Source organism: Lathamus discolor, chromosome 2 (assembly GCF_037157495.1).
Source record: "Lathamus discolor isolate bLatDis1 chromosome 2, bLatDis1.hap1, whole genome shotgun sequence".
NCBI classification, from domain to species: Eukaryota; Metazoa; Chordata; class Aves; order Psittaciformes; family Psittacidae; genus Lathamus; species Lathamus discolor.
This window is the reverse complement of record NC_088885.1, coordinates 159,339,366-159,363,015: the sequence shown is the minus strand read 5'-3', so window position 1 is coordinate 159,363,015 and position 23,650 is coordinate 159,339,366. Positions and strand designations below refer to the sequence as shown.

At 50.5% G+C, this 23,650-nt stretch overlaps 1 protein-coding gene across 7 annotated transcripts; it reads left to right on the top strand.

The window, feature by feature from the left end:
• The first annotated feature begins 1,537 nt into the window (after positions 1 to 1,537).
• Positions 1,538 to 23,375, top strand: TOP1MT (DNA topoisomerase I mitochondrial). Of its 7 annotated transcripts, none has more exons than XM_065669056.1 (20): positions 1,538 to 1,701; positions 2,772 to 2,878; positions 3,136 to 3,235; positions 3,358 to 3,431; positions 3,658 to 3,748; positions 5,319 to 5,377; positions 7,418 to 7,490; positions 8,075 to 8,967; positions 11,358 to 11,473; positions 13,335 to 13,456; positions 14,764 to 14,886; positions 15,392 to 15,579; positions 16,395 to 16,539; positions 17,348 to 17,491; positions 17,692 to 17,877; positions 18,506 to 18,574; positions 19,717 to 19,831; positions 20,347 to 20,474; positions 21,168 to 21,262; positions 22,321 to 22,474. In XM_065669056.1, exons 2-20 carry the CDS (start codon positions 2,838 to 2,840, stop codon positions 22,472 to 22,474), a joined length of 2,916 nt encoding a protein of 971 aa, XP_065525128.1. In that variant the 5' UTR covers positions 1,538 to 1,701; positions 2,772 to 2,837. The 7 variants fall into 7 exon arrangements, with proteins under 7 accessions (XP_065525128.1, XP_065525127.1, XP_065525130.1 ...); XM_065669055.1 differs by having other exon boundaries at positions 3,655 to 3,748; XM_065669058.1 differs by lacking the exons at positions 1,538 to 1,701; positions 2,772 to 2,878; positions 3,136 to 3,235; ... (2 more) ...; positions 5,319 to 5,377; positions 7,418 to 7,490 and adding an exon at positions 23,126 to 23,212 and having other exon boundaries at positions 8,691 to 8,967; positions 22,321 to 22,470.
• Positions 23,376 to 23,650: the final 275 nt, after the last annotated feature.

Genomic DNA, 23,650 nt, shown 5'->3' with positions numbered 1-23,650 from the left:
CAGCATGGGGATGCTGAGCTGGTTGTCACCTGTGTGTGTCACCACCAAAAGGTCCCTTAGGTCTTTATCAAGATCTAGCTTCGTTTCCATAATGCAGTCAATGAGACCATGCTTGTGTGTGATGAATCTTATTCATGTCAACAGGATACAGGGAACTTCGTGTTGTTTAACAAGGGGAAACAAATTATCCCAGCATACATTAAACCCTGTATATTGAATAAATCTATAGCTGCCTAAATATATGAAACCATTTCCACCTTTTCCAGCCAGCTTTTCCTTGTTGGGGCTCCAACGATTGTGTGATTCCACAGAAGGGAGTGTGTTAGGAAGGATTTCTCTCTCCCTTCTGGATTTCCCAATCCTAAAGGAGCTGCTGGACCAACAAAGTGGAATTACTGATTAATCTGGAATGGCAGCAATGCTTTTCTGGATGAATATTGCAGTGGTTTGCAAAGAAAAGTGCTTTAATTGTGTGACTGCAACTGTCTACACAGCAGAGGGTGTGCAGGAAGAGGTATTTATTCCTCTACTAAAGCCTTTGGCCCAACTGTGATTGACAGCTCATGGGATATTGTCACCTATACATCCCTCAACAGCTCACTGTGGTGTCATTGAACCATGCAGAGACCTCATTTGCAGCCCGGTTTTCCCCAAGGATGAGCCGCATTTCTTTTGTGGTCCACATTTTCCCATTGCAGAGCCCTGGATGGAGCCATCCCACTTCCAACTCCCCCATCCTGAAGACCATCTGCAAAGGGAAATGATATAAAACTCAGTTACTAAGAGGTTTAACCCAGGTTGTGCTTGGTTAGCATGTATAACTGGAGCTGGTCTAAGTTAGGAGTGGTTTATCCCAGCTTACACACTCTGCAGACCCCATTGCTTCCCATTATGAACATCCCAAATGGCATGGAGAGCTTGGGATAAACCTGCACCATAAATCTAGATAGGATCCATGGGGGAAAAGGGAAGAAAACGAAACACACACCAGTCCCTGGCTTGGCACAACGCGGCCAAGAGGGAGCAAGCCCCAGCACGAAGTCGTCCTCTCCTGCTCCCTACCCCGGGGCTGGCTCCCAACCCTTGACAACTTTTACTCATCCAGCAAGAAAGGTGGCTTGGATGCTTTTTCCTGGGATGGCGCAATGGAGATCAAAGAGGCTTTCCCGGAGCCAGCCCTGCCTCTGGGCTTTTCCGCTCCCGGCCGCGAACCGGGAGCATCATTGGGAAGAACCAGGCGGCATCTTCCCAGGGGAATGGGTGGCCCCGCTACGTGTCCTGGTTGGGGACCTCAGCATGGAGCAATGCCTTTTCTGAGCCCAAAATACAGCGTTCTGGGGGAAGCTTTGCTATGCAAAGTCCTTATGACCCCTTTGCATCATTCCCTTCCCTGCTTACACCAGATTAAAAATGACTGATGCCAACTGAAGCTCAGCTGCGATGAGTTGCTTGATGGCAAAGTGGGCAGGTGAAAGCAATGGACTCACCTGCATGAATAGGGCTGGAGAGGGCCAGGGTGGGTGAGTGAGTGCTTCAGAGTGAGGGTTGTGAACCTCAGTTTATGGCATCCTACAGGACTGTACCTCTGTACCTAAAGTTTGGGCTCAAAGACCTCCCTAAGCCCAACCATGGGGCTCTGATGAGTAAGAGCTGGATTTAGGGGCTAATTTACTAATTGAAGAGGAGTTTATCTCATGGAAGGTGGGTTTCCTTAAGCTGTTTTAGAGCAAAGCAATTTGGCTCAATCCCACACCTGAGTGGTGCAATGCATTCTCCTCCAAGCAGGTCTCCTTGTTGAGATGTTGGTTAGGGGATTCCCCTCAGTTCCAACTTTTGGGCTAAAACTCCATTTCCCAGGGTGCACCTTGAGCTGGGAGCCTCCAATCAGGGCTGAGGGAGTCTTTAAGTAAGCTGCTTGTAAGGGGGGCATTGCCTTTGGGAGGCAGTTGGGGTAAGGTCTTCTTCCATCCTTTGTAGGAGCAATGCCTTGTCCTGAGTGAGTGTGGTTCCACCAGCAGCTACAAGTACCCACAGCTTGGTAGAGGTGGTAAAATATAGAGGGTTTTAATGTGTTTTCTACTCTTTGGGAAGTTTGCAGCATGTCTTGTGGTGCTCTGTAGCTGCTTCTCTCTTTGAGAAGTCCCCTTTTTTCCCCAGTGCTGGAAACCTTCATGGATAAGGACCAACTTGGTGCTGTTTGAGCTTCTTCTGTGCCTTTTGAGGCCTTGAGCTTCTAGGGGAGGGATCTGGCTGCTATAGCCATGAGCTTAGGTGGTAGCTGCCTGCTTTGGGGGGGGGACTCAGTATCTCATCTTTACTCTTGTTCTTCAGCTGTGTTTTATTATGGTTTCAGTGTGGTTGCCTTCTGGGTGTAATTAAGGCCCGGATAACACTTGCTGAATACCCTGGGCTGTTCTGAGGGTGCAAATCCACCCCTATCTACCTGGATATGTGAGTTTGGGGGGACTTCTTATTTTAGCAGCAATATTGCTTCTACCATCTCTAACAGCAGCTCAAGGACAGAACTTGAGGCTTTTCCATTTGAAGAACGCTGCGGGGAAGGGGATGATACACAGCAAAATGTGCCCCAAAATGTTGGATTTTGGGGGGGCAAAATAAGGCATTGCTCCATACTGAGATCCCCAAATCCATGTTAAAATTATCCTGATCCCATAGTCACAAACTGAGCTGTGGAGTGAGCATCTATTGGGGTTTACTTCAAGAGCAGAACTGGGGTGCTACCAGCCATGAGTTGTCTCGTGTCATTGCAGTGACCATCCTTGAGATGCTGTTTTAACCCCATAACACATCTTGAAGAGCTGGTGGATGACAGAGCCATGGGGGTCTCAAGGGGCAGTGGGGCAAAGAGCAGCAGCAGGTGAGTTCTATGGGGCATGGAAGGGGATTTTTGGGGGGCCACCATAATGTTATCACACTTGGTGGTGGTGGCTCTGTTGGGCAGCTCAGCCCTCAAGTGAGAAGCAGGGAAATCCCTTTAACTTCCATTTGGGAGCCCATTTTGGTGCTGCTGGACATAAGGTGGCATCACACCATAGTTTATCCTCACCACCAAGGGGTTTGCTGAAGAATGGCCTGCTTGGCCTCAGTGGGGGATGTATTTGCCCTTGTCCATAGGAAGCGAAAGAGAGAGTCGGGGAATAAGGAGGGGGAGCGGAAGGCACCCATGAGAAAGGTGATGAAGAAGGAACCAGAGGAGATATCATGCGCAGTGGAGGTACCAGCCAACCCTTTCCATGCTCTGGCATTGGGGTGACCGTTGTGTCTGTCCTCAGTGTTTTGTGGGCACCAAACCCACTGTATGAGTTTCCTTCTCTTTTGTATTATCCTGGTGCACAGCCCTCTGTGGTAAAAGGGAAAAAGAAGTCGCCAGAGGTCAAGGTGAAGCCACTGCAGGAAAACATCATCAGCAGGTAACTGCTTGGTTGGATGGGGATAGGATGGTGGGAATCGAGGAGGAGGAGGGAGTTGCAGGGATTTGCTCCCTCCATACTAGGGTTCCCCATCTGAATTCACCCCAGAGCCATCCATGGGAGTGCGGTGTCCATCTCTGCTCTCCCTGGTCTGCTTCGAGCATCAAAAAGGTGGGTTTTAACTGGAGAAAACCTTGTGTTCTTCATCTCCTTTTTGGCCAAGAAGCTCTCTAACGCAAGAGGCTGAAGAAGGGAAAGGACTCGGTTTGAGCCTGCAGGATGGGATCCAAGCAGAGGAGGGAGCTGCTCCTGGGTTGGTATGTGGTGGTCTCTGTGCCTAAGAATTAAGGAGTACTCGTGGGAGCTGTGGGGATGGTGTTCTCTGACTTGTGGATCTAAAAGGGATCCTTTGAGCATGTTGGATTAAGTTAAACAGTAAAGCTCCACTGCAGGTGGTTTTGGGGTTGAATCAGTCATGTCTTGGAGCTGGAACAAGAGCATGAACTGGCATTAATAGGAAGACCTGGGTGTCTATATCACTTCCCAAGCATGAGGCTGGGATAAGCCTCATCCTGACAGCATCCCTTTCCAAGGCATTTGGTCTCCGCTGCTGCTCCTGGATGATGCTAGGAACACAAATTCCCTCTCCATTGTGCTTTGCCCACGTTATGTTACACTTATACCCCCAAACCCAGCAGAGATGCTTTTTCTCCTGCCCATGATGAGCCTCCATCCCTCTTGCAAACAGGGTCTGTAACGTCAGCAAACCCTTCCGCATGGATGCTATTAATGCTGCAGCATTGAAACCCCTCAGGGGTGCCTGTGGTCCGTGTCCTGGTGTTCCCAGTGCAAGCTCCAGGCATTTGCATGCAGGATATGTATTGGAAGACGGTGGCTGTCTGCTCCTGAACTTCCCAACCCAATTGCTGACAGCACTGAAGGATTGTGAAGTCGAGAGCAGGCGTATTCCCAGGGAACAGAAGGTTATGTTGCCGTAACCAACCTGTAATTAAGTCAGGTTTTATTCCCCCTTTAATGAGTTTTAACCCAGCAGCTTCTCAGCAGCGGCTTTCAAACAAATCCCTTTGTGGTTTGGCCTCCCTTGAAAGCCTTCGGAAGAGAAACTTGGGGAAGTTGGGATTTAGAACAAGAGCCTTGATGAGTTGGGTGAAGCTGGGATGGGTTTCAGGGTGCTGCATGGCCAGATGCAGAACAACCTGGCTTCAGCTTTGAAAACAAGTGTGCAAACACTTCTGGTTGTTCCCTGGGCTCTGTTGGAGTCCCCTCTGAGCTCATTTCCCTCTGGTCCTGTCCCCATCTTCCTTACATTTTCCTTTTCCTTTCTGCTTTCCCTTCTTTTCCTTGCCCTCTGGTCACCCTTGTTGTATTTCCCACCTTGTGGCTTTGCCCCTATCTCTCCTTCCCTCTTGCCATCTGCTATAAGGGTCATTTAATCTTCTAAGGACCAAGGTGGTGTGGATGCACATAAGCTGCTATTTGATGTATCTTTGTTTTGGAGCCCTCCAATCCCTTCTGTCCCCTATAGCAGCAACACATCCAGTGAGCAGGTATTTGAGGAGCAGTGAGACTTCACATGTATTTGCTCTATAAAATACCTATTCAGTGCTACTGGAAGTCAGATGGGGATTTCCTAAGCCCATAAAGCATCGAAGTTTTCCTTGTGCTTGGAAAAACACTTGGAAAAAGGTGCTTTGGGCTCCTGGTTTCTCGCCAAGATGGATGAGGAAGGGGGGATGTCAATGGGACATGGGTATTGTTGCCTTGCTGGCTATCACAGGGGATGGATGGTTGCTTGGGGGTGATGCTGCTGTTGGGGTACCCATGCGAGCTAACCTCTCCCATATCGACACTATTAATACCTTTCAGGAGAAGACTGAATCAACCCTGCACCGAGGGCCATCAGTGGGGCCAGAAGACTCTTCAAGGTAAGCTGGGCCACTTCCTGAATGCTTTTTGGCCAGAGAACTTTAAATTTGTCCTTTCTCTTTTTGCCATGGGGTTGTACATCCCTGTTTTTCCTTCCTGTATCACTGAGCTGATGTATTCCTCCTGTATCCCTGCTGCTGATGCCTTTGTTGGGCAGCTTGGCCATGTCCTGGTGTCCTCGGTGACTTTAAAGCCTGCCAAAACCAATCACAAGTAGATTTTGGGGCCCCAAATTGTGCTTTGTGCTTACCTGGATGTGAAGGAGGGCCATTCTCATCCTCTTTGGGAGGAGAAACCTGGCTTCTTAGCATCGGGCTGGGTGACATCAGGCCATGCTTCCCAACTGCCCCTATTGAGGGATACCAGGAAGGCCAAAAGATGGGCAATGGTTCTGACCAGTCCACCATGGACTGGTGCAATGAGGTGTGGAAATAGAGGCTCCTGTCCCCATCCAACCTCCCCAAGGCTGCTGGAGTCAGCAGGCTGTGATTGCTCAGATGCACATACCTACATAAATACAGAGGTAGGCGGTGGGGAAAGGCTGGTGGGGACAACCAGCCTCCCAAAACCTGGGAAAAGGGTGTTTCTTCCCTCTGCTCCATGCTAGATCTGGGCAGAGATAGGAAGCTGAACTCATAAAGCTGGTCCTTAGCAGGCTAATCCTCTTTGCCTCTTAGAGACAGGGGCTTTCATGTCCAGTAAGAGGCCTCTAATAAGACCTTGTGGGGAAGGAACCGATCCCAAGTGGTGGCAGGACCTTCTGAGTCATGGATGTGCTCGACTACTAATGAGACTGGAGGGGCTGAGAGTGTTTTGTTGGGACATTCACCCTAATGAGCTCAGCGGGGATGGTGTAAGGTGTGTTCTGGCTGCGAGGAGATGTCCAGGGCCTGGTTTGGTTATGAGGATTTGTTGCCTCCATCCTAAGCAGGCTCAAAGGCTTTCCTGAGCTCTGTGTTTCTCTGATGTCCCACAGGCTGGTAACTTAACATCAGCCTAAATGGATTCCTATAAAGGAGCCCAAAATCTCACTCGATGTTGTAGAACTGTGTCTGTGGGATGGTTTGGCTAAAAGAAGAAACTGTGGGTCTTTGTGGTCACTTGGATGTGAAGGAGAGCCATTGACATCCTCTTTGGGAGAGGAAAGCTGGCTTCCCACCTCATTCCTGGGTAGCATCAGGCCATGCTTCCAAACTGGCCTTGCTAAGGGATGCCAGGAGGGGTGAAAGATGGGCAATGGGTCTGGCATGTCCATTATGGACTGATGTAAGGGCCTGAGCTCAGCTCTAAGCTTGCCTGGCATAGACTGGAGGAATGTGGCTTTGGTTGGTCTGGATAAGTTGACTTGTTCAGCTTTTACTTTGGTGGTAGTGCTGATCACAAACTGGGGACGGGATGCTCAGGAGCCTGGCAGGCATCTTGCTCTGTTGGGAGGTGGCAATGACCCAGCAGGGACACCCCAAGCTTTCATGTGTGCAAGGGGACATTGTCACATCAACCCTGTGGAGATGTAGGCTCAACCTGCAGGACATAAGCTTGGTTCAGGCTGCGTTTGCTGCTTTCTCATTCACGTCTTGCTTTGCTTTTTGGAACATGAGCGACTCAAAGATGAGTTTCCCACCTCCTTTTTTGACAGAAGGGAGACTGAGATGAGCTCTTAGGCGGAAGCTCTTCCCTGTGAGGGTGCTGAGGCGCTGGCACAGGGTGCCCAGAGAAGCTGTGGCTGCCCCATCCCTGGCAGTGCTCAAGGCCAGGTTGGACACAGGGGCTTGGAGCACCCTGCTCCAGTGGAAGGGGTCCCTGCCCATGGCAGGGGTTGGGACTGGATGAGCTTTATGGTCCTCTCCAACACAGACCATTCTATGGTAAGCTGCAACCTGGGGCCAGTTGCTGCTGCTTTGGGGTATCTCCATCTGCTGCAGCACCCATGCTACTGCTGTGCTTAAGGGCTTTGTTGGGAGCATCCCCTAATTTTGCATGGGAGAGGTGGATGCTGCTGCTCACCAACGCAATGAGAAGTGTCCGTGCTTGTGTTGTAGATCTCAGTGCAAACCCTGGAGAGCAGGACCTGCAGCAGGACAACAGCTCTTGGAGACCAAGGCTGGAGTTGGGGTAAGGAAACTGGGACAGGGGGACGGTCACCCCTAAACCCAGTCCTGCATGGGGCACATCCCTTGGTACCTCCTCCTTTCACCTGGGCTTTGGGATAATCTCTCTCCATTCCCAGTGTCAAGGGAGGGGATTCTCCCCCTCTGCTCTGCTCTGGAGCCAGGCTGAGAGAGCTGGGCTGGGGCAGCCTGGAGAAGAGAAGGCTCCTGAAGGGGAGACCTGAGAGCAGCTCCAGTGCCTAAAGGGGCTGCAGGAAACCTGGAGAGGGGCTTTGGACAAGGGCCTGTAGGGACAGGCCAAGGGGAATGGCTTTAACCTGCCCGAGGGGAGACTGAGCTGAGCTCTTAGGCAGAAGCTCTTCCCTGTGAGGGTGCTGAGGTGCTGGCACAGGGTGCCCAGAGAAGCTGTGGCTGCCCCATCCCTGGCAGTGCTCAAGGCCAGGCTGGACACAGGGGCTTGGAGCACCCTGCTCTAGTGGAAGGTGTCCCTGCCCATGGCAGGGGTTGGAGCTGGGTGAGCTTTAAGGTTCTTTCCAACGCAAACAATTCCATGATTTCTTTTTCTTCCCTTACGGCTGCTTCCCGCAGGTCCCAAAGCCAAGTGATGGTGTTGCTGGCAAGGCTCCATCCCTCTCTGAAGAGCCTTTGGAGGTGGATGTGGGGCTCATTGCTATGACAGAAGGTGAGAAGGAGCTGGACCTCCCTGTCCTACAGCAACAAGAGGATGCCCAAGGCCTGACAAGCAAAGAGAAGCAAGAGCGAAGGAAGCAGAAGGGATTGCTAGGAGAAAGAGGGAGGGGGAAGAATGAAGTGGAGGAAAGAAAAAGAGGGAGGAAGGAGGATAAACTGGATGAAAGCCCTGGGAATGTGATGGAAAGCATCAAGGAGGAAAGTGCTGATGGGGGCAGCAATAAGACAAGGGGACAGGGAAGAGCCAAGCAAAGGAGCAGCAACAACACCTGGAAACAGGGTGGCACAGAGAAAAAGCAGGAGGGACAAACAGGGAAGCGCAAGGAGGCTAAAAAGGAAAAGGTGGGAAAGATGGGGAAGAAGGCAATAAAGAAGGAAAAGCTGGAAAAGGAGCAAAAGCTGGAGAAGGCAAATGAAGAGGAAGGAGAAAATGGAGTGGGAGATGAACTGGAGGAGAAAGATGGGGTGGGAAAGGGAAGTGAAGATAGGGAAGGGGTGAAGGAGGAGGATGAGAAAGGGGGTGAAGGATGGGGTGAGACACATAGTGCAGGTATCAAGCAGGAGGTGAAGGACAAGGAGGGTGAGGAAGGGAAGGGAGATGCGCCACGGAAAAGGAAGGTGAAAAAGGCAGAGGAGGAAATGGAGGAGAAGGTGGAGAAGAGTGGAGAGGAGGAAACCGCCAGGAAGAAGCCAAAGAGGGAATCTAAGGAAGAAGAAGGGGAAAAGAGCAATAAAAAGGCTAAAAAGAAGAAAGAGGAAGAAAAAGAGGCCACCGAAAACAAGTGGAAATGGTAAGTGTCCTGCGTGCCTTTGGCCTGTGGGCAGGTCTAACCCTAATGCAATTGGGGGTTTAGCTTTATTTCTTCGGGTAAAACTTCAACTTTTTTATTACTATATCTTGCTAACAAGATATTTATATAAATAAATTTTATATAAATAAACTATTTATATTTCTATTACTATATTTCAACTTCTGTGCTGTAGTTTAACCCTCTCAGCACTTTTGGCAGGAGGAAGAGGGTAAGAGAACACAAGGGTTTGCATCCTCAATAATACTTGTATAATAGTGTGCTTTAGCCTTGTAACAGTTCATACAATATGTTTTCCTCCTGAAGTGGTTTTGCTGATGCCCACCCAGGGAAGGGAGATGCTTGTGGCTGGTGGAAGAGATGATTTACACACACCCCTGTAATAAAACCACTTCTAAGTGGGACCTATAACAGGGAGGTGTAGTGAGGCTTCATTTACCTGTTTGCCTCCTTTTGCAGCAGATTTTGGATGATCCAGGCAACCTGTTTTGATAGGAGAGCACTGGGAAGGGGTGGATGAGTGTGGAAGATGGATGCTGTATTTGCCTTTGTAGGTGGCTGGGAACAGTGGCTTTGGCCACATGATGTCACTGTCTCTCAGGGCACCCTGATAGCTAAAGATAAAGGAGCATTTAGGGAGCTGGATGTTTTAGAACCGGTGGCAAACCCGACCTGTGGGGAGCTTTTAAGTTGTTACCCCACTCAGGGGTGTCCATGGATGCCTGGACCTATGGGATGGCTCCTGGGGAGCACAGGATGGCATGAAAAATGAGGCTAAGCAGCTTCTTTTCCTATATAACGCCTTGTTTGGAGGGGCTGGCACAGAGGCAAGAGGCTGGTACATGGCATCAGCCCGATCGGAGGCAGTTTTACTCCAAAACACATGCAGGACTACACTTCCCATAACGCACTGCCCTGCCACATGGGAAGTGCCACAGCCTGCGCTGCTCGGACACGTTGGTGACTTCTCATAGCGATGCCTCTAGTGGTGCCACTGCCACCATGCCCGGGTGGGTAGCAGGATGCTTGGGATGACCTGAGCATCCATCCGCCCACATCAGATGCTCTGTGGGTGACTGGTGCCATGTACCGGCATCTCACCTCCTTCCTGCTTGGCCGCAGGGTCCATCACCCCCAGTTCACCCCAGTTTGCCTGCGGTTGGGTTCGGGGGGCTGCGGTAGGTGAGTGAGGGTGATGCTGTTATGGGATGGGGGTTTGAATAGGTTTGGGAGGAGAAACGAAGCCATTCTGCGTCCTGCAATCACTGCTGCTGTGTCGCGCAATCACTGCTGCGGTCCTGCGCATCCCCTTTGTGGCTGCCTGCCTCCACGATGCTTTTAGCCGAATTTTCTGTAGCTTCTTGGGTTTTCTTTATCTTTTCCTATGCTTTCCCGGCACATCTCATTGCTCGGTGCAGTCCGTGTATTCCACCGCGTTTCCTGTTGCGGAGGAGAACGGTCAGAAACGCTTCCGGGGCGCTGCTGAGAGAAGCGCAATCGCAGCACCAAATAAGTTGGGAAAGACGTTTAATGTCATCAAGTCCAGCCACCAAGAGGGAGTGTTTCCTTCCCTGGAGTGAAATCCTTGTGTTTTACCAGGGATGTTGGGGTTAAAGGGGCTGGTGCGGAGCCGCAGGGTAGGGATCCTGTGCACTGGTGTCAGCAGCGCTTTAACCTCTAGTTATCTCTTTTAATGCTATTCTGATCTTCCGGGTGAGTGTTATATACTATATATAGTACATATATATATATATATGTTACATATATATATTATTTTAAATGCCTTTTAAAGCTTAATCTCACAGCTAATGTTTGCAGTGACATTAAAATCCTACTTGTTTTGGATGGGGGAGATGCAAGAACATCTTATTTTGCATTAAGATCATGGGTATAACATTAAATTTGTGTGTTGCCCATCGCTGGCCTATGCACATGAACCTCTGAACCTTGTTTTTATCTGGGTTTGGGTGCTCTTTAATAAGAAAAGGAGGCAGTGAGGGTTAGGGAGGGAAGAGAAGGTACGTTTTAGTGCTTGCAGCCCCTTCTATGTGAACTGAGCAGCCTTTGCGGCTTAGCAATGGGGTCTGTGCCTGTGCCCAGGTGTTTGGTTGGCTGATCCATCCCTTCGTTCTTCCTATATATCCTTTTATGTCACCACACCAAGTGTGTCTCCTCCTTCAAGACCCCTTCCCCTAGGTTCTATTGCAGTCTTCTGTGTTTGAAAGAATGGGGAAACTGAGGCAGGAGCAGGGACAACGGCATTTTACCCGGGTTTTATGGCAACTGTCACTGCTCGGAGCGTCTTCTCTTGGGAGAAGATCCCAGACCCCATGGTTGGGATGCTCTCACGTTTCCCTGTGCACTTTTCCCAGGTGGGAAGAGGAGAAGAAAGAAGATGGGATAAAATGGATCCAGCTGGAGCACCGAGGACCCTACTTTGCCCCCCTCTACGAGCCGCTGCCTGAGGATGTGCAGTTCTATTATAATGGTACGTCCACCTTCTGATGGGACCTGGGCATGTGGAGTTGTCCTCTGCCTGGCCAAAGGGCCACTGCCTTCTCTTGTATAAGGGGAGAAGTATTGCAGACCACACACTATTATCCAATGGGATGTTTAGGCCCTTTAAAGCCAGAACCCTGAGTTAAAGCTGGAGGGGCTTGCACAGAGTTGGAGTTATGAGGTTACCGGGGAGCTAATGAACCCTGATGGCTGCAGGGTGCTTCATGCATCCCATCCCATGCAGAGCACCCCAAGCAGGGTGAGGGCTCCTATGCAGCTGTTTGCAGCTGGTTCTAGGGTGCTGTAGTGTGTGGATCTGGGACTTGCACCTCTGTTCACATCCTCTCCTTGCTGCAGGACATGCAATGGGGTGTCTGGACCCCAAGCTGCCTAAGGAGAAGCAATGCATCTTGATGCTGTTGTTTGAAATCCTTATGTACCTGCTGTGAAGATGTTTATTTCCTCTAGACCACATTTATTTCCTCATTAAGATGCCTTTGGGGTTTGAGCTTAAAGGCAGCTCCTGATGGTTTCCCTACAAGCCAGGAAAATGGGATTTAGCTTTTGAGATGCAGTTTGCCTGTCCTATGGTCTCAGTGACTGATAATGCATCACTTCCCCACCAAGGTGCTCCAGGGTTTGGCTGGGCTCCAGGGTTTGGCTGGGCTGCTCCAAGCTCGTGGTCATGGTTCCTGATGTCCCCATGCATCACATTGCAGCACCTTAGTGCATCACTGAGGGGCTGAGATCAACAGGACAGGTGCAGGTCTGTCCCTTCCTCGGTTTCTTGGTGGGCTGTTGTCTCCTTCCCTCTCTCAGCTTCATCCCTCAACTGTTTTCTAACAAATCAAGGGGAAAAACACATGAAGGACTAAAGGACTTTAGGACATGACCAAGGGATGCCAGAGATGGGAGGGAACCCCGGTCCCATGGGATCTTGGTCCTCCTAAGCCCCTTCAATGGGCTTCTTGTGCCTTGTGGACTTCGTAGAGAGGAAAAAGGCCAATTTGGGAAAATTAAGTGTCTGGTAACGCTGTCACCAGAGGGCACTGCTGGGACATTGATGTGGTTGTCAGCCTTAGCTCTATGAAGAGGAGCCCTGGCAGCTCTGTGTGGTCCTGCATAGGGTTTGGACTTTATCTGTGCTTCTGAGCTGCTGGAGACCCATCTGTGTGTTGTGTGCATGCAGGCTGGTGGCTTTGGCCTGGGATGTTGGGTGGTGATGGGTCATTTGCTGAAAGGTGTCGCCGTTCCTGGATGGAAAAGGCTGGTTGCAGACGGGCAACAACCCGAAGTAGGAAGGCACCAAGGCTGAGCTGGTGTATGTAGGTTGTTGTGAGGCTCCTATAAGGCTGTGACCCAGTGCGCACTGCAGTTCAGGTGGAGGTCAGGAACCCCAAACCCCACAGTGTCTGGTGCAGGAGAGGATGGAACCACTCCCTGGAGCCCTGCAGGGGAACAAATGGGCGGCCCCATCGCTGGCAGTGCTCAAGGCCAGGCTGGACACAGGGGATTGGAAGGTGTGGAAGGTGTCCCTGCCCGTGGCAGGGGGTTGGAACTGAATGCTCTTAAGGTCCCTTCCAACCTAAACCATTCCACGATCTATTCTATGGTTTCCACTCTTCTGGAGAAGATGAAGTGTGTGTTTGCAGATGGGCTGCAGCAGTGTGCTGCTGTACAGGTGCTCTGGGTGTTGATCCACAGGCAAGGCTGAAGTCCTGCCAGTGTCTGTTCTCAGCCCTCATCCGTGTTTAGGCACTGTTGAGCATGAGGGTTCATCAACCAATTGCTTGGAGCTGGGGGGTTGAGCTGTCCCCATCACTGATGCTAAAGGTCCTCTCCCTTCCCAGGCAAACCCATGAAGCTGAGCCTGGCCACGGAGGAAATTGCCACGTTCTATGCCAAAATGCTTGATCATGAATATACAACCAAAGAGATCTTCCAGACCAACTTCTTCAATGACTGGAGGAAGGTACCTACTCTCCTTAATGTCCCTCCTCTGCATTAAACACAGCATTAAACCTGTTGTCCCCAGGTAGATCCTAGGATACAGTGTAGGATGGAGGGGATGAGTTTTGTGGCTTAAAATGATAAGATTCTAAATGATACAATTTATTTCCTTATGGGTTTTGACCAGGGCTTATGCTTGCAGCATCCTTGAGGGCTTCACATTGTGTTCCCTCTGAGGTTTAGTGATGCTATGTAAGAAAGTGGGTGCTGGGACTTGCAGACAGCATCACAAATGGTTTGGAGCATGTGTTCCTCTAAAGGATTAACCTCTTGGTTCCACAGCTCAGTCCTCAAATAAAAGCAAGACCCTACTAGGGCCCATTCATGTCCCCAGACACCTTTGGTGCTGCTTGCTGTCATGCTGAGGGACCACTTGCATCCACAGCAGAGGTTAGAGATTGCTCTGCTCCAGACCTGGCTGTGTTCTGCTGCCCTGGGTGCAAGCTCAAGTGTCCACATGCAGCCTACCCTCCTGCCATGGCAGTTCTGTGTGCCCTTGGGTGGATGTGGTGGGATAGGTGGGATAGCTGCTTCCTGCTGCACTTCCTGAGGAGCTGGCATGTTCTAACAGCCCAGGGAGAACCCGTGTCCTGGGCTGCATCAAAAGCAGGTCGAAGGAGGTGATCCTGCCCCTCTGCTCTGCTCTTGTGAGACCCCACTTGCAGCACTGTGTGCAGTTCTGGTGTCCTCAACATCAGAAGGACATGGAGCTGTTGGAGCAAGTCCAGAGGAGGCCACGAGGATGAGCAGGGGCTGGAGCAGCTCCCATATGGAGCCAGGCTGAGAACATTGGGGCTGTTCAGCCTGGAGAAGAGAAGCTGCGTGGAGACCTCAGAGCAGGTTCCGGTGTCTGAAGGGGGCTACAAGGATGCTGGAGAGGGACTCTTCATCAGGGACTGGAGTGATAGGACAAGGGGTGATGGGTTCAGACTGAAACAGGGGAAGTTCAGGTTGGAGATAAGGAAGAAGTTCTTTACTGTGAGGGTGCTGAGGCGCTGGCACAGGGTGCCCTGAGAAGCTGTGGCTGCCCCATCCCTGGCAGTGTTCAAGGTCAGGTTGGACACAGGGGCTTGGAGCAACTTGCTTTAGTGGAAGGTGTCCCTGCCCATGGCAGGGGGTTGGAATTGGATGCTCTTAAGGTCCCTTCCAACCCAAACCGTTCCACGTAGGTTTCCTTCCTTGCCTGTGAAGGAGACTCATAGGCTGCAGCTCTGTGTGGAGTCCGTTTTGCCTCCTGGCTTTACCCATCCCATCTCATCTCTTGCTCAGGAGATGACCTCAGTGGAGCAGAAGATAATCAAGGACCTGGACAAGTGCGACTTCAGTGAGATCCACAAGTACTTTGTGGACAAAAATGAGGCACGGAAAGCGCTCCCCAAAGAGGAGAAGCAGGTGAGGACTGTTTCCTATGGCATTTGGGGCTGTCTGATAAGGTTTGGGACCAGTCTGGGGTATTTTGGCTCCTGCTTCTCTCCTTTCTTTGTGTTATGCCATGTCGTGTTTGCCCTTTGGTCATGGGGACAGAGAGAGACAATCAGCCTCCTCTTCATTAAACTGCATCTGTAGATCCTGCATGTTCCATAGTTTTGCAGGGTACCCGTCACCCTTGGACGATGGTTTGGCATCCTCCTTTGTCTAGAGATGGTGGAACTTGCTAAGGGGGTGGTGGCACGTAGGCTTGTTTCGTCAGCATATTGCACTGGGAAAGCACCATTGTGAGGGTTTGCAGAGTAGGTGGAGATGAGCCACGCTTGGGGATTGGATTTGGACCCATGTTTCCTCTAACCATTTGAGCTCTGTACCCTCTGAGTATCTCTAGGGATGCTAATAGGTAGTTGCAAGTTATGGGGTTTCGGCGTCATCCCATGGGGTGATTGTGGTGTGATGCTCATTCCAGAAACTGAAGGAGGAGGCAGATAAGATCCAGGAGGAATATGGATATTGCATCCTCGATGGGCACCGGGAGAAGATAGGCAACTTCAAAACCGAGCCGCCGGGGCTCTTCCGTGGCCGTGGTGACCACCCCAAGATGGGCATGCTGAAGAAGAGGATCATGCCAGAAGATGTTATCATCAACTGCAGCAAGTGAGTTGCTATGGGAAGAGCTGTGGGGCTGCTTTTGGGACTGGGGTGAGCACCGCACCTCTACCTATGGCTTCTGTGGCATTTGCTGTCTCCTACAGTAGCTCCTTTGCACACCCTGAGGTTTGAACATTGTGCTCGATGGTGCTTGATGGTGCTCTTTTATCACCTCAGCAGGTGTGCTTTGCAATTAGGTCTGACTTTTGGTTTCTTTATCAGTGTACAGTAGGCAGGAAGCTGCTCAGCAGCTCCCATCTCACTGATGCCCACACTGTTCTCCCAACATTAACTGCAAGCACTGCGGTGCTCCTGTGGTCTCTCTGAAGAAGGGACAACTGTGTATTCCTGCTGTGCTCGTCTTCCAAATGAAGCACGTTAGGAATGGCTTTCCTCCTAAATGGTATTCCTCCTAAGCAAGAGTCCCTTTTGCTGGCTGGAAGCATCACAATACTCGCTGGAGGGAGGGAAAGCAGTGATTGATTTAAGAGGGTTTTCCCTCTAAGTTACTTGAGTTGGATTGGTCTTAAACCATCCATATGAAGGCATTGTGACCTTGATTTAGAGCACCTCCACGTCAGCCCAGCAAGTTCTGTTTTCCTCAGCATCCAAATGAGAAAGACCTGATCATAGCATGGTTTGGGTTGGAAAGGACCTCAAGGTCATCCAGTTCATGTTGTGGAGCAGTTCTGGTCGGGCTGTGTGTTTGCTGTAAGCAGTACTGTAACGTGTTGATCATCCTTGGCTGACTGTGAAGAAAGGGTTGAGCTGATGACCTGTTTCTTCATGGTCTGAGAGCTGTAACCCTGCTCTGCCCACAGGGACTCCAAGATCCCTGAGCCACCACAAGGACACAAGTGGAAGGAGGTGCGCTGCGATAACACCGTTACCTGGCTGGCCTCGTGGACAGAGAACATCCAGCACACGTTGAAGTACATCATGCTGAACCCCAGCTCCAAGCTGAAGGTTGGAGGGATGCTGCTGTTCAGGCAGAGCTGGTGCCTTTTGGACCACTGGCTTTTAGTCAGGTGGACAGGTCAGGGGAAAGCAGAGACGTGGCTGCCATGTCACCAAAAACATACTTTTCCAGCCCAAAAAGGGCTAAGCTAAACTGGTGTGCTATTGGGTGATGGGGGAAAAGGGCAGAGATGACTGTTAAGCATCAATCCTATTCAGTGAGATGGATTGCTACTTACGGCGCCATTCCTGTGCCGTACTGCTTGTGTGTCCAGGGAAGGATGTTGAAGGCCAGACAAGGGCTGAGAGGATCAGAGTCTATGGGGTTGAATCTATTTATGCTATTAAGTGGATGGTAGGGGAGGTGGGATCAATCTGTAGTTCCATGGAAGGGAGTGAATGCTTTTTGGTGAGGGAAAGGTGATTTAAAGCAATTTCCAATCCTCAAAGCAAGCAAGGACACTGCATGGAAGTTGGGCACAACTGAAGTGCATTGTGTCAGTCCATGGTGGTATCCAAGCAGCAGCGGTCATGGCCATGCAGTGCTTGATCACTTGGCCCTGTGCTAGCTGATGGAGGACACCAGACTATGAGCAGCTCAGACTTGTCCAGGATCCCAAACCCAACCAGTCAGCAGAGGGCACAGAAACCCAATGGGAGCTATTTCTGCTCTGATTTTGCCACTTCATGGGTCTTAAGAACACAGTGGGGTTTGGGCAGTATTTAGGTTTTGGATATGCTCCCAGAACAGGGCTTGACTGGCTGGGGTGGAAGGAAGATGGAGCACTGGTGAAGAAGTCTCTGCCTGTGTTTCCAGGGGCAGAAGGACTGGCAGAAGTACGAGGTAGCTCGGCGCTTAAAGGGTGTTGTCCACAAGATCCGTGCTCAGTACCGGATTGATTGGAAGTCCAAGGAGATGAAGGAGCGGCAAAGAGCAGTGGCTCTCTACTTCATTGATAAGGTATCCGTGGTCTCACCTGGCTTCCAGGTCCCCATTGCTACAGTCCCTGATGGAGAGTCCCTCTCCAGTATCCTTGTAGCCCCCTTCAAACACTGGAAGCTGCTCTGAGATCTCTTGCAGCTTCTCTTCTCCAGCCCTAGATAACCTCAGAAAGGGGAATTGGGGTGGGCTGGGATGGATAACTTGTGGTCTCCTTCCAGTTGGCCCTGCGAGCTGGCAATGAGAAGGAGGAAGGTGAGACTGCAGACACAGTTGGCTGCTGCTCCCTGCGTGTGGAGCACATCAGGCTGCACCCCGAGCTGGATGGGCAGAAGCATGTGGTAGAGTTCGACTTCCTTGGGAAAGACTCCATCCGTTACTACAACAAAGTGTCTGTGGAGAAGCCGGTGAGTGGGGCAGAAGTGGAGGCAATGACTAACATCACAGCTTAGTGCAGTGTTAGATGGGTGGCTCAGTTCATTCAGTGGTCATCAGTCCCAAATCCGCACTGAAACCTGTTGCGAAGATGCCTCCTGGCCTTTAACACCATGGTGGCAGCACGTGCATGAGATGCAACAGGGCTGGATGATGCCACACAATCACTAAACCTATCCTGAAGATGAGGACACGCACTTGTTAACCTGTCCTGGACAAACACTGGGGTAGGGATTTCAAAGTGCCAAAGGTTTCTAGGCCATAAACCATCAGAGAGGTCCTATCTCCTGCTGGAGCATCCTCAGTTGATTGGTGGGCAACTGTCCTCATTGGTATCTTACTCTTTGCTTTGCCCATGGGGTAGATGACTTTAATGGTGTTTGTGGGGAAACTGGAGCACCAAGGATAGCAGAGATGGGGGAGCCTGTGGAACCAGTGACTTTGGGGTCCCTTGAAGTTGGGAAGATTGGAGGTGTGGTAGGATGTATATTACGAGTCTGAATCAGGGACTATCCAGATGAGGACACTGATGGAGATGAGGGAGATGTCTGGGAGCAGTTTGCTCTTATCCCTGACCAGTGCCATCCTTTCCTCTTTCAGGTGTTCAAGAACCTGAAGCTGTTTATGAAGAGCAAGGACCCTGCAGATGAACTCTTTGACAGGCTCAAAGTGAGTTGGTATCATAGAATCATAGAATAGTTAGGGTTGGAAGCTTTCAAAGCAGCACTGATGGCCCAGAGGGAGTAGAAACAAACCCATGACACCCTTGTCCAGCCTGCAGGCTTCCAGGCTGTGGTGTTGCGTCATTGGTACCCCTTACCCTGGTTTTAACTATCTCCCCTCCAGAGGCATCACTTGTAACTGTTGGAACAGGCTGTTGGGATGCTGTGATATCTTTCTCCATCCTCTTTCTGCACTGGTAGCATCTCTGGTTCTCTGAATGCCGGCTCTGCTGCTTCCTGCACCCACGAGTTACCTGTGTCCCTGCTGAGGAGGTGGCTTTCTGCTCCTTCCCTCCTCTAACTCATCTGCTCAGGCTCTATTTTTACCCTGGGAACACTTGCCCACGCACATATTGCTCGGGGCATTGCCGGAGGTGTCAAACCTCAGCTCTTTGCTTTTACACCTCGCTGGGGCTCAGCAGAAGTGTGAGAGGCTGCAGGAGCACAGGGTTGCTGGGGAGAGGTGCTGCAGCCTTCCTGCCCAAGCTGCTCCCCTCCAGAACTCTCCTCCATCCTCTTCCTTAGTGTGGGAAATAGGAAGCTGCCGCCCATCACTCTGCCTGTGTCACCTACAAAGCCACTTGCCCGTCTTGCCAATGAAGAGCCTGCTCTTGTCTGGTTACGTAGCATTTATCTGGGACAGGCTTTCTTAGTACAAATAAGGTATAATCCAAACCACAGATAACTTCTTAGCATCTCCTGTTTCCAGTCCTAATGCAGCCTCATGTGCTCCGTAGAACAGAGATCAGATATGTGTCCTTTTGGACATGGATGAGCAGAAATTGTTGATTCTCTACTCTGGTGAGACCTCACTTGCAGCACTGTGTGCAGTTCTGGTGTCCTCAGCATCAGGACATGGAGCTGTTGGAGCAAGTCCAGAGGAAGCCACGAGGATGATCAGGGGCTGGAGCATCTCCTGTATGGAGCCAGACTGAGAAAACTGGGGCTGTTCAGCCTGGAGAAGAGAAGCTGCGTGGAGACCTCAAGGCAGCTTCCAGTGTCTGAAGGGTCTGAAGGGTTTATTGTCACAACTTCTGCTTGTTCTCTTCCTTCCTTTCCCCCCACACTGTCTTGTTTTCCTCCCTGCAGACATCCATCCTGAACAAACACCTCCAGAACCTGATGGATGGTTTGACTGCCAAAGTGTTCAGGACCTACAACGCCTCCATCACCCTGCAGGAGCAGCTCAAGGCCCTTACTAACTGTGAGTTACTAACAGTGTGTGTGGTATCACCATCTGCTTTGTGTGACCAATGGGCTCAGCCATGTCTGTCCATCCCTTTGGGTCCCTAGGTCCTCTCCTTGGTAGGTGATGCACCATGTTGTAGGGTGCATTGTAAGTTATGTACCACATAACTTAAGGGAGCATACAGGAGGCTGGCAACTGTGCTAAGTGAGAAATAGCTACTTTCTCTGACTAATAGTCATGATGGGAGTCATGGAGGGTCATGATAGTCATGGTGGGAGTCATGGAGGGTCATGATAGTCATGATCCTTCCCCCTTTCCTTGAATTGCTGGTTGGTGGCATTATCTTTGCCTGCCTTGGATACTGTGCTTCATCACTCATGCATCACTCAGTGATGCTCAAGTGTCCTTTTGCACAGCCGGTATTGTTTTCCTCTGGGAAAGGCAAACAACTTGCTGTTGTTTAGTTCCCTGCCTTCCCCAACTTCCCAACTGTATCCCAGAGACATAGTGATGCTTCCATTTCTTTCCAGCTGAAGACAGCGTTGCAGCAAAGCTCCTCGCCTACAACCGAGCTAACCGAGCGGTGGCCATCCTGTGCAACCATCAGAGGTCTACACCAAAAACCCATGAGAAATCAATGCAAATCCTTCAGACCAAGGTGAGACAGACCAAACAAGAGCCCCAGACATGATCTTGCCTCTGATGTGTTCTGTTTGGGGGGTTAGAGGAGGTAGGGGATGGAGAGAGGGAGGGAGAATAACCTGATGCCTAAAGAGATCACATTGATCAAGCATGACAGAAGATGAACCAGGAATAGAGGCCTTTTTAATCAGTGCAGAGACAGCAGCAGCCCAGGGGTAGAGAGGGGTAGGGTAAGCTAAAGTGGTGGATGAAGCAACTTGGCACAAGGTTTGGGTGGTTTTTCATAAGATTGTGGAAGGGTTTGGGTTGGAAGGGACCTTAAGAGCATCCAGTTCCAACCCCCTGCCATGGGCAGGGACACCTTCCACTAGAGCGGGGTGTTCCAAGCCCCTGTGTCCAACCTGGCCTTGAGCACTGCCAGGGATGGGGCAGCCACAGCTTCTCTGGGCACCCTGTGCCAGCGCCTCAGCACCCTCACAGGGAAGAACTTCTTCCTTATCTCCAATCTGAATTTCCCCTGTTTCAGTTTAAACCCATCACCTCTTTTCCTGTCCCTATTTTGCAAGATGCTAGGGAATGCTTGAGCTCCAGCAAGTGCTGCAGGGGTGAGCTGTTGGGGATAGAGTAGGGCTCATAAGTGAGGAGTTGTGTGTCAAATGAAAGAAGAGGGGGAGAAGACCATGGGCTGACTTTGTGTTTACCTGCACAGATTGATGCCAAGAAACAACAAGTGGAGAAAGCCCAAGAAGAGCTGAAGAAAGCTGAAGATGAGTTCAGTGACACAAAAGATGCCAGAGCAGAAGCGTGAGTGACTCTTTCTTACAGCCCTCTTGTGCAGAGGGATCTCAGTTCTGATGGAGATGGTGTGGTTGTATATCTGATGTGCAGCTTATCACAGAAGTATCCATGTTGGGTACCTCTTGTCCCATGGCAGCGTGGTAGATGGGTCAAGGTCTTGTGGATGGTTCCTTGCAACAGTAGGATTGTAAAGAGCTTCTTCAAGGAGAATTCCTTTGTGATAGGGCAACCTCACTGAATACTATGACTTCAGCCCAAGTTAGTGGTTTGGGGTTATCCTACAAACGCCATGGTGCATGAGATTGGAGCTGGGGATATGCAGACTGGCCTCCATGCATGTTTTCTTGAGGGATGCTTGAGTGGTGGATTGTAGCCTTACCTCTGCAGTAGTCATAGAATCATAGAATGGTTTGGGTTGGAAGGGACCTTAAGATCATCCAGTTCCAACCCCCTGCCATGGGCAGGGACACCTCACACTAGACTGTGTCACCCAAGGATCTGTCCAACCTGGCCTTGAACACTGCCAGGGATGGAGCATTCACCACTTCTTTGGGTCATTGCATGGGGTCTGTCCAGATTTGCTCCCAACCTTCCAAAACCCAACTGTGACTTAATTCCTAAAGGCAGGCGGAGGCTGGAGGAGAGAAACAAGGCTTGTACGTTAACTTCTGCTATTGGGGTTTCTTGTTTCCCTGTGTTAGTGAGATGCAGAGCAGGTTATCGGGGCAACTGTTGCTCATGGAACCTGGAGCTGAGGGAGATGGTGTTTGCATGCTGGTCTTTGTGCTTGCCCAGCCTTGACTGTGATAACCTTTATTAAAGTGTCTTATCAGCTCAAAGTACTTGAGAAATAGATTAGTGCTGAATGGCATCTTTAACTGCCATTCTGGAGTGATTCTAGGTTTGGGCCTTATAGGACATAATGTCAGTGTCGAGACTAAACTGAAGCTCATTGGCTTCCCATCATGTGTTCACACAGCATCAGACCAGGAGAACCCTGTATTTCACCCCTATTTCTTTTCCCCTTTACCACACTGTCTGTGGTGTTCTTCTTTTGCCCTCAGCAATGTGGAGAAGAAGAAGAAGAAATTGAAGCAGCTGGAAGAGCAGCTCGCCAAGTTGAATGTCCAGGCCACAGATAAAGAGGAGAACAAGCAGATAGCTCTGGGCACATCCAAGCTGAATTACCTGGACCCCAGGATTAGTATAGCTTGGTAAGCGTTGGGCATCCCATGGGGTAAATGTTCCTTCAGGGATGTACAGATAGAATCATGGAATGATTTGGGTTGAAAAGGACCGTAAGATCATCCAGTTCCAACCCCCTGCCATGGGCAGGGACACGTCACACTAGACCATGTCACCCAAGGCTGTGTCCAACCTGCCTTGAACACTGCCAGGGATAGGGCATTCCAAAGCTAAGGCTTTACTTGCTGCAAATAACTGGTTGCAGGATGTTCCTTCTGCGTTTAGGGCAAGAAGAGGTCCCTTTGCATGTCTTTGGCATTGACACAAAGCTAATTCCTTGAGGAGCTTGGGGCTGAAGGAGTTTAGGTGAGAGATGCTGCACCCTGAGGCGAGGACCACTGTGGTGGGAGCAAGGTGGGATGGGGGCAGCACATTCCAACTGATGTGCTTGGGTTCAAACTGAAACAGGGGAAGTTCAGGCTGGAGATACGGAAGAAGTTCTTCCCTGTGAGGGTGCTGAGGCACTGGCACAGGGCGCCCAGAGAAGTGGTGAATGCCCCATCCTGGCAGTGTTAAAGGCCAGGCTGGACAGAGTCTTGGGTGACACGGTCTAGTGTGAGGTGTCCCAGCCCATGGCAGAGGTTGGAACTGGATGACCTTAAGGTCCTTTCCAACCCAAACCAGTCTGTGATTCCATTTTGTATAGGTGTAAGAAGTTTGGTGTGCCCATTGAGAAGATCTACAACAAGACACAGAGGGAAAAGTTTGCCTGGGCGATCGACATGACCACTGAGGACTTTGAATTCTGAGATGATGCCCTTCCTGTTACCTCGTGCTCCTTTGGTGCTATTGGAAATCTGGTTTTGTATGTTCTGCACAGTCATTGCAGGCAATGGGGCTGGGGTTTGCCTAATGAAAGAGTTTGATATGGGTATTTTGTGCCTTTCTTTGGACACAAAAGCAAACGCCAGGTTTCTGGTTGAACCAGGTATTGCTGCATTGTGACACTCGTCCCACCTGCAGTGACTTTGATGTGAACTTTTAATCCCTCTTCAGAGTTGCCAAGTGCTTTGGATCTTTTCTTTCCCTCCTCCAGAGTATGGGAAGAAGATTGAATGAGAGCTTTAATTGTGCTGATAAACAAGACTAGATCTAATCCTATCTCCTTGATGTAGTGGAGCTGTGCTGCCCTTTTCTGACTCTCTGAAT